The sequence below is a fragment of the Schistocerca serialis genome, chromosome 9 (assembly GCF_023864345.2).
Source record: "Schistocerca serialis cubense isolate TAMUIC-IGC-003099 chromosome 9, iqSchSeri2.2, whole genome shotgun sequence".
NCBI classification, from domain to species: Eukaryota; Metazoa; Arthropoda; class Insecta; order Orthoptera; family Acrididae; genus Schistocerca; species Schistocerca serialis.
Genome location: NC_064646.1, coordinates 140,239,299 through 140,256,337, shown reverse-complemented (window position 1 = coordinate 140,256,337; position 17,039 = coordinate 140,239,299). Strand labels below are relative to the sequence as shown.

The 17,039-nt window shown below is 44.1% G+C and overlaps 1 protein-coding gene across 1 annotated transcript in view; it reads left to right on the top strand.

Moving 5' to 3' along the window:
* Positions 1-17,039, top strand: part of LOC126419423 (probable G-protein coupled receptor Mth-like 3) — a 274,477-nt gene that overhangs the window by 183,346 nt on the left and 74,092 nt on the right. Inside the window, exons 7-8 of the mRNA XM_050086611.1 lie at positions 6,274-6,352; positions 13,544-13,788. Coding sequence (XP_049942568.1) covers positions 6,274-6,352; positions 13,544-13,788 — 324 coding nt within the window. The remainder of the gene's footprint in view (positions 1-6,273; positions 6,353-13,543; positions 13,789-17,039) is intronic.

The following is a 17,039-nucleotide window of genomic DNA, read 5'->3' as shown; positions in this document are numbered from 1 at the left end:
ATTTTCTGGATGGCTCTCGTAACTGTAGGTGTCAGGAGGTCCTTCCTGAAGATATTTGCTGGAGTGTATCCTCGTGTGGAAGTGGACGACAAGCAGTTCAACAAGAGCGGAGTGGAAGCTTTTAAAATGTGGTGCTACAGAAGAATGCTGAAGATTAAATGGGTATCTCGTACTACTAATGATTAGCTGCTGGACAGAATTGGGGAGGAAAGAAATTTGTGATACCGTTTCCTAATGGAGGGAGCTGTGTATGGGAGAGGGGGAGGGGAATTATAGGAGGAGATGAAGGTTTGACAACAGTAAGCAGGTGCAGATGGCTATAGAGATGCTGGGGCTTGCACAGGGAGAATAGCGTGGACAGCTGCATAAAACCAGTCTTCGGATTGAAGACAATATCATTCCTGGTTCCATAACAGCATGTCTGATGATTAATTTAGAAATCAGAGTAATTCTGCCTCTGGATATTTAGATATCCTAAGGAAGTTATCATAAATGGGTAACATAAAACAGCAGGTAATTTTTGAACAAGGTCCGAAAGTCATTCCCACAATAGTGGCCGGGCGTTTCCGTGGTGAAGAAAAGAAGAACTTTAACAATAGTAGACTACAAAATTAATTAAGGACGCTGGATCGGAAATGCCAATGTCAAATGTTACATCTACATCTATGTCTACATCATACTCCGCAAGCCACCTAATAGTGTATGGCGTAGGGCACTTTCGATACCTCTATCTAATCCCTCCAACCCTGTTCCACTCGCGAATAGTGCGTGGGAAGAATGATTGTCAGTAAGCCTCTGTATGGCTCTAACATCTCGAATTTTCTCCTCGTGGTCAGTACGCGAGATGTATGTGGCGGGAAGCAATATGTTTTCCGACTCCTCCTGAAAACTGCTGTCCCGAAATTTCAATAGTAAATCTCTCCGTGACGCACAACGCCTCTCTTGTAACGTCTGCCAGTGCAGTTTGTTTAGCATCTCCGTAACGCTCTCTCGCCAGCTAAACGATCCCAAGACGATCTTCGTTCGATCTTCTCTATCTCCTCTATGAGTCCTGCCTGAAAGGAATCCCAGACAGATGGACAATACTCAAGAATCGGGTGAACAAGCTCCTTATAAGTCACTTCCTTCGTGGTTGAGTTACACTTTCGTAACATTCTTCCGATGAATCTGACTCTGGTACCTGCTTTTCCCACTATCTGTTTTATGTAGTCATTCCACTTAAGATCGCTCTGGATGCACTACTGGCCATTAAAATTGCTACACCACGAAGAAATGCAAATGATAAACGCGTATTCGTTGAACAAATATATTATACTGGAACTGACATTTGATTACACTTACACGCAATTTGGGTGCACAGATCCTGAGAAATCAGTACCTAGAACTACCACGGCCTTGATACGCCTGGGCATTGAGTCAAACAGAACTTGGATGGCGTGTACAGGTACAGCTGCCCATGTAGCTTCAACGCCATACCACAGTTCAGCAAGAATAGTGACTGGCGTATAGCGACGAGCCAGTTGCTTGGACACCACTGACCAGACATTTTCAATTGGTGAGAGATCTGGGGAATGTGCTGGCCAGGGCAGCAGTCGAACATTTTCTGTATTCGGAAAGGCCCGTACAGGACCCGCAACATGCGGTCGTGCATTATCCTGCTGAAATGTAGGGTTTCGCAGGGATCGAATGAAGGGTAGAGCCACGGGTCGTAACACATCTGAAATGTAACGTCCACTGCTCAAAGTACCGTCAATGCGAACAAGAGGTGACCGAGAGGTGTAGCCAGTGGCACCCCATACCATCACGCCAGGTGATACGCCAGTATGGCGATGACGAATACACGCTTTCAATGTGCGTTCACCGCGACCTCGCCAAACACGGATGCGACCATCATGATGCTTTGAACAGAACATTAATTCATCCGAAAAAATAACGTTTTGCCGTTCGTGCGTGCACCCAGGTTCGTCGTTGAGTACACCATCGCAGGAGCTCCTGTCTGTGATGCAGCATCAAGCGTAACCGCAGCCATGGTCTCCGAGTTGATAGTCCATGCTGCTGCAGACGTCGAACTGTTAGTGCAGATGGTTGTTGTCTTGCGAACGTCCCCATCTGTTGACTCAGAGATCGAGACGTTGCTGCACGATCCGTTACAGCCATGCTAGTGTTACGAGGCCGTTGGGATCCAGCACGGCCTTCCGTATTACCCTCCTGAGCCCACCGATTTCATATTCTGCATTTCACAGTCATTGGACCTCGACCAACGCGAGCAGCAATGTCATGATACGATAAACCGCAATCGTGACAGGCTACAATCCGACCTTTACAAAGTCGGAAACGTGATGGTACGCATTTCTCCTCCTTACACGAGGCATCACAACAACGTTTCACCAGGCAACGTCGGTCACCTACTATTTGTGTATGAGAAATCGGTTGGAAACTTTACTCATGTGAGCACGTTGTAGGTGTCGACACCGGCGCCAACCTTGTGTGAATGCTCTGAAAAGCTAATCATTTGCATGTCACAGCATTTTCTTCCTGTAGGTTAATTTCGCGTCTGTAGCACGTCATCTTCGTGGTGTAGCAATTTTAATGGCCAGTAGTGTATTTTACTGTCTCCAACTGTTTGTCATCAATAGTGTAACTGTACAGAAGTTGATTTCATTTCCTAGGTATGCGCAAAACGTTAAATTTATTTATTTTCAGGGTCAACTGCCAGAGTGTGCACCATTTATCAATCCTCTGCAGGTCGTTTTGCAAATTCTTACTATCTTATGGCGTTGCTACTTTGGTATAGACTACTGCATCATTTGCGAATAGCCTTAAAGGTCATCCGACGCTTTCTACTAGTTCGTTTATATATATTGTAAACAGCAACGGTCCTATCACACTTCCCTGTGGTACTACGGATATTACCTTTTCATTTCTAATTTCTCTGATTTCGATAAATAAAGGAAAAATACACGAGAATAACGATTAAATGTACACATGGCGGAAAAGGTGATCCTATGCGATAAGCCCTATTACTTGGAAAAAACATGGAATTCTTCATTTCCTGCTGACGTAGGGCGAGTAGTGTTGACTGTCGCGCTACTGCGATCTTGGCACCTGCCCAGAGCGGCATACAGTGCATCAATAAATTGGGCAACGTGAGAAGCACACGACAGTGTTCGTCGCCTTGCCTGAAGATGCATGACAGACCAGTTTAAATAACTCTCTGGAACGTGAATCATAAGCGGCTGTGATATTCAAACATCGTCGACTATAAGCTGCTTGATCAAAAGCATCCGGACACCTATTAGTGGACAATAATATGGGTTGTGTCCCCCCTTCGCCTTTACGACTGCTTGAACTCTGTTGGGGACGCTTTCAGTGAGTGCATTTTCAATTTGTCGTCGCGTAATGAATAGTCCATTAAATTTCGGGCATGCAGCCGCGCAAATAAAATTTTCTCCACTGATATTTCAGCAGCGTATCGTCCGGTGATCCTCAGAGTGAGTCACAAGACTGACGACAAGATGCCAAGCGCGGCCTTATATGCTCCACCGTAGCAGTACTGCGCGTGCGGGTCGCAGATGCTGGTCGGCGGCAAAGAAATACGCTTTTACACATGCGATGCCTGTGGCGAAGGCGTACAGACATTCTATTCGCTTATCGATGTTTGATCGGCGGCGGTGACACCGTGACGACTTCTCTGCAGTTTAATTACCCCAAGAGCTGGATTCCATGCTTTGTCCAAATTAAAACCATTATCTCTATTTATAAATTATTAGCTAATCTAATCTCTATAGCTTCCCTGAAAACAGATTCCCAAAAGGAAGAGATTTATGTTAAAATCATCACATCCCTGTAATTCATGGAATGCCCTGTATCAATGCAGTGTTCGGCCACAGCTGACTTGTCTGGCTGTAATAAGCGTGTGTATCTTCGATGCTCCACACATCACTCATGAACAGTGCGTGTTGTTCGACCTGTATACGACTTCTCACAATTTCGGCAAGGAATCTGATACCCACCCGCTTTCCAAAGCTATAAATCGTCCTTCACAGAACCGAATAAAGATGCAATCTCCGGGGGGGGGGGGGGGGGGGGGGGGCGGGGGGTATATCACCTAACACAGTGTTTCTCAACAATATAGCCTATCTTCGAGGAAAGAGCACCCACATGGGGCAAAAACGCACTAGCTATGAAGGAATTACCATCTTCTTTCCCATCACATACCAGCAATCTAGGTTTTGCATTGAGAGCTGTACGAGTTTGTTGCGGAGAAAATCCATTCGATTTAAAAATGCTCTTGATGTATGTGAGCTCTTCTTGCAAATTATCTTTATCGGATACACAGTGCGCCCCATGCACTAAGGTGTTAAGGACACCTATGGTCTGTGAAGGATGATGGCAGCTACTGGCATGGAGATATAGATCTGTGTGTGTTGGTTTCCGATATACGGCATGACCTAATGTGCCATCAACTTTTGGATGTCTCATCACCAACAGTCGACCTGGGCAGATGAAGAGAGGTTTAAATGTTCCTGTTGGATGTGTTACTCCGGTAACATCCAGTGACTAGTCCAAGTTTGAAGTCAGCCCTCCTGACGGACCCACTTTGGTGATACTGCTTCTGTTTTACACTGGCGGTTTCTGCTTCTCGTGAAATCTAGTAGTCCATTCAACATTACACAGTAGTGTCCGGATGCTTTCGAGCCGATAGTCCACACGTTAAGGGATCTTTGAGATCCAGGAGAATACACTACGTCATGGGAACATGACGCTGGCTAAACTACGGTGGGAAAATTTGGTAAGAAGAGGCATACATTATAAGCCAATACAAGGTCTCTTAATGTTGTTGTGTGTGCTGTTGGTGCAAATGATTCCTGCCGCCGGAATGACGACACTGCACGAGAAGCGGTTGTTGGCAGATTAGAAGCCGTTCGCAAATAAAATGGCTGGCAATTTACTATTGGCGACAGCGTCGTTTCACCCCTTTGGAAACGTTTTCAGGAGGGGGAAAACATTCATCTGCATTTTGAGCAGGGCCAACCAGTCGCTACAACTGTAAGTTTCCCTTCTGTTTGCTTCCTGGATTGCTTCTTGCATCCCCCAGGCTGTGGCTAAGCCATGTCTCCGCTATACCCTTTCTTTCAGGAGTGCTAGTTCTGCATGGTTCGCAGAAGAGCTTCTGTAAAGTTTGGAAGGTAGGAGACGAGATACTGGCAGAAGTAAAGCTGTGAGTACCGGGCGTGAGTCGTGCTTCGGTAGCTCAGATGGTAGAGCACTTGCCCGCGAAAGGCAAAGGTCCCGAGTTCAAGTCTCGGTCGGGCACACAGTTTTAATCTGCCAGGAAGTTTCATATCAGCGCACACTCCGCTGCAGAGTGAAAATCTCATTCTGGAAACAATATACATGTCTGCTAACACTGCTAAATTCTTGCTAAATAATGTACTACCACAGCTGCGGTGCCCAGAATACGGAGTCGTTTCTAAGACTGGTTGACCACATGTACCTCCCAGAATTACCATTGCTAATTTACTTGGTCTTACGGGCGAACTGCACACCGCTTCATTTATGTCCTGCAGGTGTGATAACTATACTAGAAACATGTTTCACAAGCGATCATATGCTCAAAACCATCACAAGACAAGCACATTTCCAGACCACATAATAAATATATTAATGTCATCCAGGATTGTCAACGACAGCGGGCAGCGCCTAAAATATGTATAAATTATAATGCATTTGTTTATTCATTTATTGAAGTAAAACCAATTAATCATGGCTTTACAACAATTCAAACAATAATCCAATGTGGTGCACCACCTAAACTTACGGAACATTACAAGTGCAGGTAACGTTGCGTATAGATGAACAAGTGCTAACAGATTGTATACATGTGCCTAGCCGGTTTCTTGAAATGTATTTCACTCTCTCTCTCCCTCTCTCTCTCTCTCTCTCTCTCTCTCTCTGTGTCTGTGTGTGTGTGTGTGTGTGTGTGTGTGTGTGTGTGTGTGTTTGTGTGCGCACAGATCAAAGCTTAAAGTTCAAGGACGTAGTATTCGGTATGTCAGGACCAAAAGATAGCATTTGTTTTTATGAGCAACTGGTAGCTGGTTGAGGGCAGTTAGCATACAGAAGACTGCATGAATCTCTTGCACTTATAAAAATTCACCGAGAAAATATTCTGTAGCAGTTTCCACCTGATCTTTGTCATTCTTGTCACTACGATTTACTTTAGCGTGCCACCAAGACGAAATCTTAACTTCTTGTGATCGTCTGTTGCAGCGTTCGTCGTACAGTTCACGTTCCTGGCAGCCTTCTTCTGGCTGAACGTCATGTGTATCGACATGTCCTGCACCTTCACGTGAGTAACTTTACCTCCAGTCTCCAACACTCAGAACTTTTAGAAAATTTGGTTGAGTTTCGTTTACTACACTATAATCTTGCTGTGAAGGAAACAGTAATGGTACTACTCTTAATTAAGCTTAACGAGTGAAATGAAACTTACCGTATGTGTCTAACTACCTTCCACCTATGAAAATAATTATAGTGGTATGAAATGTCTTCTAGTGGGCGATTGTACACATAAAGCTTAGTACCCTTGGTTTTATTTCTCTCTCTCTCTCTCTCTCTCTCTCTCTCTCTCTCTCTCTGTTCTACCGCCTGGGCACAGAGGATGTGTGTGGAGCAGGTCTTCTAGGTACCAGGGGTCAATTTTATCACCTAATTGTGTACAGCATCTACCATTATCGGGATGATCACTGATTTTTCTGTACTTAGCTAATGTTTTAACAGTTACAATACGAATTTTCTTTCTCGATACTGACAAAGAACTTGTTTTTAAATTTTCTCTTTTGCCCTAATAAGCAAGAGAGGTTGCTTGGTATCCTGAGGCACCGTACAGCTTGGTTCTTCTCAGCCAGATCGCAAATAAATGAGAATGGAATAAAGGCTACCTACTTCGAAATGTTTGGGTAGGTATGGGAATGGACTTCCATTTGAGTCATTTTCCTTGGTCGGAACCATGAGCTCGAATCCACATTTAATGTGTACCAGTGACAACACGGACCTAGCCAAAAATATGAAAATATGTAACTGTTTGGCTCTGTAACCCATCGTGCTTTTCAGCTCCTCATTACTTGCTCTGATGCACAAGGCAGGCTGTTCGAGAGACGGATTCATTGCAGAGTTCTAAACTGCTCATCTAGACAGACTACATGAGAACTGGTATCGGGTCCAGGGGTTCCCCAGTGGGAATTTATGGGAGAAAATTTCCAATTCTGTCGTTTGCCTTACAACCAAGAAAAACCTGCCGAACACCTCGGTCTGAGTGAGTGGACTGGAAATATTGTTAATTTATGTCTCGGACAGTACGTCCTAGACAAAAATGTGGAGGTATAATGTGTTTCTGTAAGTATGTAATTGTTGAATGGTTCGACATGTGAATAGTATCTGACAACGTGGTTTGCTTGAGCTCCTGCTTTCTTCTCATTACCTGAACGTCGTCGCTGACGGACGAAACCGGTAATTTCCTGTTGAAATTGTGTGTAATTGCGCCTGACAGTAAAACATTCTGAAACTCGATTTCAACAATCACTGGCGACTCCACCAAGACCGAAATGTAGTTCTTTCCAAACACAACAAGTGACTGGCTGCACACCACAAATGCCCCCTAATCCATCATCGTATTCTCATTAACCCTTCACGAGACAGTGACACAGGTTATGTTGTGCCGTCTTCCTATAATATCGGGCCTCTAGATTTATCAAGTCGGATTTCGAGAGCCAATGTCGCGTTTTTCCAGAACTTCCTATTCAACACCCTGAATATTTCCGGTATACTCCAGTGTCGGTTACGCTGCCCTGTTAAGATCCTACCTGCACTTTTCTGAATTCGTTCTATGTCTTCTGGTACGCATACTTGATGAGGACTCAAAAAAATTGAAAAATTCCCCTGTATTGGCCACAGCAGCTTTCCTGTGCCGTTACCTGTATGAGTGCAACACACTTTATCAAAATCCTCCTAACATACCTGTCATGTTCCTTCAATAGACTAATTTTATTTCATATCGCTCTCGAACATTTGAACGATATTACGGACTCCGAAATTGACCTGCCCACTAGCCTTGGAATTGGATGGGATGTAGCTCTCTCTCTCTCTTTCTCTCTCTCTCTCTCTGTTTTATGAGCATTATCATGGTTTGATAGTGTTGAGACAGCAAGCAGCCACAAATTTATTTTCATTTCCATTATTCAAAACGTACTGTTACCGGTTTCGAATCATTACGATTCATCTTAAGACGGTTTTGATGCTTTCATTAGAACATGTGGTGCGTTTTTTTACAGGTTAATTGTCCTAAAATATAAATAATACATAATTGTAAGCACGCCACACAGATGGTTGCGTTACAGACTTGCACAGGATGTGACTTACGTGAAATGTCGGTTTGGAGTGTTTGTGTTCATAGTTTTCGTCGAACAGGTGTGAATGCATTCCCACTGCATTCTTATCGTTGCACACGTAAATTTTTCTCACTGAACACTTTATATTTGTCACAGAAAAGATTTCTAACATGCACCCACATGTTTTGATACATACAAAGTGCTTACAAACATTTGAGTGTCAAAGATGCTACGATATATCGTAACATTATAAACATGTCCCATGTGTGGAAACAGATCATATATTCACTAATGCAACTGAAACGCCTTTTACGGTAGTTCAGAGGGACATTGATTTTGTGAGTTCTAGAGCGAATACTGTTAGATTAATTATGTTAGAAATTCGTCTTGTACGTGTTACGAACGTATTAATCTTTCCTCTTTGCTGACTTAAATGATGATCTGAAAGTTTGAGCAGATATCGGTCGGTGTGTATCGGTTTTCTAAACACCCTGCGACCCATGTTTTCAGCATTTCTCGTACCCAGCACATCTAGAAAGTCTAGCTATTGGTCCTCTTCTGCCTCTACCTCCAGCTTTTTAATGTCGAAGTGGAGACTGTTAGGATGTCTTGGGAAAACACACAGCTGTTTCTCACCATGTCTAATGTGTCGTCGATATATATGCACCACCCCACAAGTTTACAAGGTCTAACACCTGCCTTTTGAAAAGATTTCGGGCTTGCAGCCGGTCGTCGTTAGCTTCCATCCACGACATTTCGACTGGACAACTGCCAGCCATCCTCAGGTGAGCCATCGAAGACTGACGAAGACTCGCGTGGATCTGCACGGAGATAACTTGTCCTCCGATGTGTGATGGAGTTCGCAGCAGTTATTGCTTTGCCTCCCATGCATGCCGATGTAATGCGTCTTCACACGTAGGTTGTCTTGTTGGGTGTCTCCTCAGCACAGTTCTGCAGTGCTAGCTATGCAGCGAGCTGGTGTAGCCAGCGGGTACTGACGAAGACGCCCTCCGTTCCGTAATATACGTATAGCGTGCAGCGAGTATTCCGCGCATGCGTCAAAATCATATGGAGAGACGAACCACACCGCGCGCCAGCAGCGCCCCCGCTGGTGGAACTGCAGAACTCAGCTGTGTTCGGCGTTGTCAATTGCCGCGGCTATCGGAGTTCTCTGACGTCTTCCTCTGGAGCAGAAAGTGTCATCCACGTACCTCCAAAAAACAGTTGGTTTGAGGGCTGCTGATTTCGTAGTGTGGCCACATGGAGAATAAAAATTAATGGAGTTATTAGATCACCTCAACTCCATTCATGAGAACATTCGGTTTACCATGGAATTAGAGGAAAATGCACTACGGTCGCAGGTTCGAATCCTGCCTCGGGCATGGATGTGTGTGATGTCCTTAGGTTAGTTAGGTTTAAGTAGTTCTAAGTTCTAGGGGACTGATGACCTCAGAAGTTAAGTCCCATAGTGCTCAGAGCCATTTGAACCATTTGAGAGGAAAATGGTTGCCTCCCTTTCTTGGATGTGCTAGTTAGACAGAAGAGTGATGGCTCTCTGGGGCATTCGGTTTATCGAAAGTCCACATATACTGATTTGTATTTCGATTCGTCCAGCTGCCATCACCCATCGCAAGCAACGAGTGTACTTTAAAAAAAAAATAAAAATAAAAAAAATAAAAAATAAAAAAAAAAAAACTTGGCCGGCCGCTGGTGGCCGAGCGGTTAAAGGCGCTTCAGTCTGGAACCGCGTGACCACTACGGTCGCAGGTTCGAATCCTGCCTCGGGCATGGATGTGTGTGATGTCCTTAGGTTAGTTAGGTTTAAGTAGTTCTAAGTTCTAGGGGACTGATGACCTCAGATGTTAAGTCCCATAGTGCTCAGAGCAATTTGAACCATTTTTTTAAAAAACTTGTACACAGAGCTCAAGTAGTGTCAGATACAGATAGTTTGCCTGAAGAGCTTGCCCATCTCAAGAGGGTTTTCAAAGAGAATGGCTATTCTACCCGGCAAATTAGCAAGGCACTTGCAATTAAGCCAAAGAAACAGGGAGTGGAGAAAGAAGAGAGCACGTCTGCTAAATCTTTAGCTTTTCTTCATTTTGTTGGCAACATTTCCTTCAAAATTGTAAGAATCCCCCACGGTTTCGGAGTGAAAGTTATTTTCCGTCCACCATCGAAGATTTCCGACCTGCTGGGATCAGTGAAAGACGATCAGGCATTGCGGAAGGCGGGAATTTATCAAATACCTTGTCAGTGTGGCATGTCATGTATAGAACAAACATTGCGAACAGTAGAAGAACGTTGCACTGAACATCAACGCTGTACTCGCCTTTTGCAACCTAGCAAGTCTGCAATTGCTGAGCACTGCATTTCCACTGGGCACTCAATGGAGTATGCCAAGACAACAATTTTGGCCACAGCAACACCCTTTTGGGACTCCGTCATAAAAGAATCAGCAGAAATTCGCATGACAGACAATCTTATCAACCGTGACAAAGGCTACCAGCTACATAATGCGTGGAACCCCGTCATCTCTAAGATCTGCTCCAGACGAAGACGTCAGAGTACTCCGATGGCCGCGGCAATTGACAACGCCGAACACAGCTGAGTTCTGCAGTTCCACCAGCGGGGGCGTTGCTGGCGCGCGGTGTGGTTCGTCTCTCCATATGATTTTGACGCATGCGCGGAATACTCGCTGCACGCTATACAGGGTGTTACAAAAAGGTACGGCCAAACTTTCAGGAAACATTCCTCACACACAAATAAAGAAAAGATGTTATGTGGACATGTGTCCGGAAACGCTTAGTTTCCATGTTAGAGCTCATTTTAGTTTCGTCAGTATGTACTTTACTTCCTCGATTCTCCGCCAGTTGGCCCGATTGAAGGAAGGTAATGTTGACTTCGGTGCTTGTGTTGACATGCGACTCATTGCCTCACAGTACTAGCATCAAGCACATCAGTACGTAGCATCAACAGGTTGGTGTTCATCACGGACGTGGTTTTGCAGTCAGTGCAATGTTTACAAATGCGGAGTTGGGAAATGCCCATTTGATGTATGGATTAGCACGGGGCAACAGCCGTGGCGCGGTACGTTTGTATCGAGACAGATTTCCAGAACGAAGGTGTCCCGACAGGAAGACGTTCGAAGCAATTGATCGGCGTCTTAGAGAGCACGGAACATCCAGCCTACGACTCGCGACTGGGGAAGACCTAGAACGACGAGGACACCTGCAATGGACGAGGCAATTCTTCGTGCAGTTGACGATAACCCTAATGTCAGCGTCAGAGAAGTTGCTGCTGTACAAGGTAACGTTGGCCACGTCACTGTATGGAGAGTGCTACGGGTGAACCAGTTGTTTCCGTACCATGTACAGCGTGTGCAGGCACTATCAGCAGCTGTTTGGCCTCCACGGGTACACTTCTGCAAATGGTTCATCCAACAATGTGTCAATCCTCATTTCAGTGCAAATGTTCTCTTTACGGATGAGGCTTCATTCCAACGTGATCAAATTGTAAATTTTCGCAATCAACATGTGCGGGCTGAAGAGAATCCGCACGCAATTGTGCAATCACGTCATCAACACAGATTTTCTGTGAACGTTTGAGCAGGCATTGTTGGTGATGTCTTGATTGGGCCCCATGTTCTTCCACCTACGCTCAACGGAGCACGTTATTATGATCTCGTGCGGGATACTCTACCTGTGCTGCTAAAACATGTGCCTTTACAAGTACGACACAACATGTGGTTCATGCACGATGGAGCTCCTGCACATTTCAGTCGAAGTGTTCGTACACTTCTCAACAACAGATTCGGTGACCGATTTATTGGTAGAGGCGGACCAATTCCATGGCCTCCACGCTCTCCTGACCTCAACCCTCTTGACTTTCATTTATGGGGGCATTTGAAAGCTCTTGTCTACGCAACCCCGGTACCAAATGTGGAGACTCTTCGTGCTCGTATTGTGGACGGCTGTGATACAATACGCCATTCTCCAGGTCTGCATCAGCGCATCAGGGGTTCCATGCGACGGAGGGTGGATGCATGTACCCTCGCTAACGGAGGACATTTTCAACATTTCCTGTAAGAAAGTGTTTGAAGTCACGCTGGTACGTTCTGTTGCTGTGTGTTTCCATTCCATGATTAATGTAATTTGAAGAGAAGTAATAAAATGAGCTCTAACATGGAAAGTGGTAAGTAGGCTGTTTAGGTTCTTATATTGGTAACGCCAGGTAGCACTCTGTATGAAAATCACTGGCTGTGCTGTGTGCAGTCTGTGGCTAGTTTGCATTGTTGTCTGCCATTGTAGTGTTGGGCAGCTGGATGTTAACAGCGTGTAGCGTCACGAAGTTGGAGGCGAGCCGCCAGCAGTGGTGGATGTGGGGAAGTGAGATGGCCGATTTTTGAGAATGGATAATCTGGAGGTGTGTCCATCAGAAACAGTACATTTGTAAGAATGGATTTCATGAACTTCTATATATATTATGACTATTAAGGTAAATACATTGTTTGTTCTCTATTAAAATCTTTCATTTGCTAACTATGCCTATCAGTAGTTAGTGCCTTCCGTAGTTTGAACCTTTTATTTAGCTGGCAGTAGTAGCGCTCGCTGTATTGCAGTAGTTCGAGTAACGAAGATTTTTGTGAGGTAAGTGATTTGTGAAACGTATAGGTTAATTTAGTCAGGGCCATTCTCTTGTAGGGATTACTGAAAGTCAGATTGCGTTGCGCCAAAAAAAAATATTGTGTGTCAGTTTAAGCACAGTCATGTACAATTTTTCAAAGGGGACTTTTCAAAGTAAGCGTTTCTGGACACATGACCACATAACATATTTTCTTCCTTTGTGTGTGAGGAATGTTTCCTGAAAGTTTGACCGTGCCTTTTTGTAACACCCTGTATATTACGGAACGGAGGGCGTCTTCGTCAGTCTTCGATGGCTCACCTGAGGATGGCTGGCAGTTGTCCAGTCGAAATATCGTGGATGAAGCTAACGACGACCGGCTGCAAGCCAGAATGTTTTTGAATATTTAGTTCGCCGGGAAAATTTTAAATTTCACACCTGTCTTTTGGATTTCTCCATGAAGAAAACCACCAGCCTAATTAGACTATCAATGGAGACTCCTAAAAGTTGAACTATGTATTTTCTTGTTCTAGAACTGCAATGTGTCCAGTGTTGTTGAACAGTGACGCCACTGCTTCCTCTGGCTGCAGCGGGATGCGCACCACGCAGTCCCCGGAGCTAGAGCGCGACCGCCGCCGCTTCCTGTGGTACTCGGCCTACGCATGGGGCTGCACTGCTGCCATCTGCGCGGCCGCCGTTGTTGCCGAGTTCTCACCCGCCGTGCCCGAAGACTCGCCCTTCAAGCCCAACATCAATAAGGGCACCTGCTGGTTCACAGGTCAGCTCCTGCGCCTACACACTTACTGATGATGCACAATGAGACATCTGCTACTCAACAAATTCTCTCTTTCACGAACATTATTTATACAGGGTGAAACGTATTTAAACCGACAAACTCTTGGAGTTTGTAGGGGACATCAAAACAAATATTTTTCCCTAATGTCATTTTTTCCTATGAGGATTATTTAAACCGGTGGAGGCCGTGTTACGCTCTTCAGTTTGATATGTATCCACTTTGCGAGCTAACTATTGTATTGGCTAACTCGTTAGAATTTGCGGAACATGCGTTCCTATAAATTTTAGGAAGTCAGTAAGATTTTTTGATTACAAGAATTGAAAGAGATTTGGTATAGGTTAACACCGATCTTCGTTACCTACATACCTAGTTGTTGCTTTCACGTGTACTGGGGCATACCCGCATCATACGTACACAACCAGGGAAGATGGACTTATATAGTTGTTACTCTGGTCTAACTACTCAGTAACTGGCCTTCACAGGGAAACCCTGGAAAACCAGGAGGCTTAGACCCCAACTAGGTATCACGTTGTTGTTGTTGTTGTTGTTGTTGTTGTCTTCAGCCCTGAGACTGGTTTGATGCAGCTCTCCATGCTACTCTATCCTGTGCAAGCTGCTTCATCTCCCAGTACCTACTGCAACCTACATCCTTCTGAATCTGCTTAGTGTATTCATCTCTTGGTCTCCCCCTACGATTTTTACCCTCCACGCTGCTCTCCAATACTAAATTTGAGATCCCTTCGTGCCTCGTAACATGTCCTACCAACCGGTTCCTTCTTCTTGTCAAGTTGTGCCACAAACTCCTCTTCTCCCCAATTCTATTCAATACCTCCTCATTACTTATGTGACCTACCAATCTAATCTTCAGCATTCTTCTGTAGCACCACATTTCGAAAGCTTCTATTCTCTTCTTGTCCAAACTATTTATCGTCCATGTTTCACTTCCATACATGGCTACACTCCATACAAATACTTTCAGAAACGACTTCCTGACACTTAAATCTGAGCTCGATGTTAACAAATTTCTCTTCTTCAGAAACGCTTTCCTTGCCATTGCCAGTCTACATTTTATATCCTCTCTACCTCGACCATCATCAGTTATTTTGCTCCCCAAATAGCAAAACTCCTTTACTGCTTTAAGTGTCTCATTTCCTAATCTAATTCCCTCAGCATCACCCGACTTAATTCGACTACATTCCACTATCCTCGTTTTGCTTTTGTTGATGTTCATCTTATACCCTCCTTTCAAGACACTGTCCATTCCATTCAACTGCTCTTCCAAGTCCTTTGCTGTCTCTGACAGAATTACAATGTCATCGGCGAACCTCAAAGTTTTTATTTCTTCTCCATGGACTTTAATACCTACTCCGAATTTTTCTTTTGTTTTCTTTACTGCTTGCTCAATATACAGATTGAATAACATCGGGGAGAGGCTACAACCCTGTCTCACTCCCTTTCCAACCACTGCTTCCTTTTCATGTCCCTCGACTCTAATAACTACCGTCTGGTTTCTGTACAAATTGTAAACAGCCTTTCGCTCCCTGTATTTTACCCCTGCCACCTTTAGAATTTGAAAGAGATGATAGGAAAGACAGAACAATTTAGAAATTTGAGAGATATTCTAGAATTCGTAGGAAAGATAAAATCTGCCTCATAGCCAAAACAAATCTTTACACATGAAAATTTTTACAATCTTCAGAAAAATTTTCTTCATCGATGTCTTGCTGAACTGCGGTGAAACTGATCGAACCGTAACATCGGACACGGCACGGAGACAGGCGTCGCATTGGCGTACCGGACAGGAAACGTAACGGATTTGAGAGACCAGAAGGAACCTCAGGAACAGGTACTCAGGATTGTGGCATGAAACAATCGAAATTCGTCTAAGGAATGGTCAACTATTAAATATTCCTGGAAGAGAAGGGTTAGTCGAATTCCTCCAGATTCATTTTGAACTTAATAATGGACCTGACCCATTCAATTATTCGTATTTCTCCAGATTCAGTTTAAACTCAAATATGGACCTGATCCATCCAATCTTCCATCTGAGGAATGGGAAAATCCATTCGTCTTATACTTTCCACACCTAGGTGTCTTAATCGATACTGTAGTTGCACAATATCATAACTCCAGATCGGAAAACAATTTTGAAAACATGGATAATTTCATCCATCTTCTTGAGTAAGCCGAAAGGTTCTAATCCTGGTTTTAATTTTTTTATTTTTTTTGTGTTTCGTTGGCTTTTCCAGGTGGAAGTAGATCTGAATCTTTCCTAATTTGGTTTCAAGTACGAATGTGGATAGCATGTCAGATATTAAAAACTTTATTATTTGAGACAATTTCAAAAAAAAATTATATCTTGTTCATGCATGGTTACAATGAAATTTTGCTGATAGAGAACGTTTAATTAAGTCTTGCTGCATGACCTCTCCAGCTGAAATTAATCTTTGTTAGTAGTGATTGACGATCAAATTTTTCTCTTTTATACTCCGATTGCCGCATTTTCTCATGAACATATATGAATGCAATATAACAATAAACAAATCCAACTGGAAAATGACACATTGTTATTAATTCGATGAAGAATTTTCTTATTAACTGTAATTTTATAAACACACACTAAGCTAGTTAATTAAATTCTCTTGAATAGAATTTAGCTCGCGCCAAAAAACCAGCGAGTCTTTATGTCTGTGGACAGTTGCAAGAGACATTACAAGTTGTTAGAGGCCGTATTACGACCTTTAGTTGCTAGAGGCTGTATTACGAGCTTCAGTTTTTAGAGGGCGTATTACGCTCTTCAGTTGTAGACAACTGCTGTCCACCAGTGTAGTAGCGCGTTGTCTCTGTTTACTAATGGAGCGATACACGTGGAGTGAGTACACTGTGTGGTTGGTGCGTACTACTTAGCGCACCACAACGGACGGGCTGCGTGAGACCGGGTCATCTAGCAGATTACCTGGACAGGGACGCCGTTGCACGGTAAGAACGCTGCAATTTGAGGAAGCTGTCTTCAATCAGCATTCGTGCAATTGCACGTAACGTGGGGACGAGTCAGACGAATGTAAGAACAGTCATTCGAGAGCAATTGTTACGTCCATTTCACTTACAGCGTGTCCACAACCTGGAACCAGTTGATTATCCACCCAGAGCACAGTTTTCGCAGTGGTACATGGGACACTGTGAAATGCATCCTACATTTCCATCCTCTGTGTTGTTTACCGATGAAGCAACGT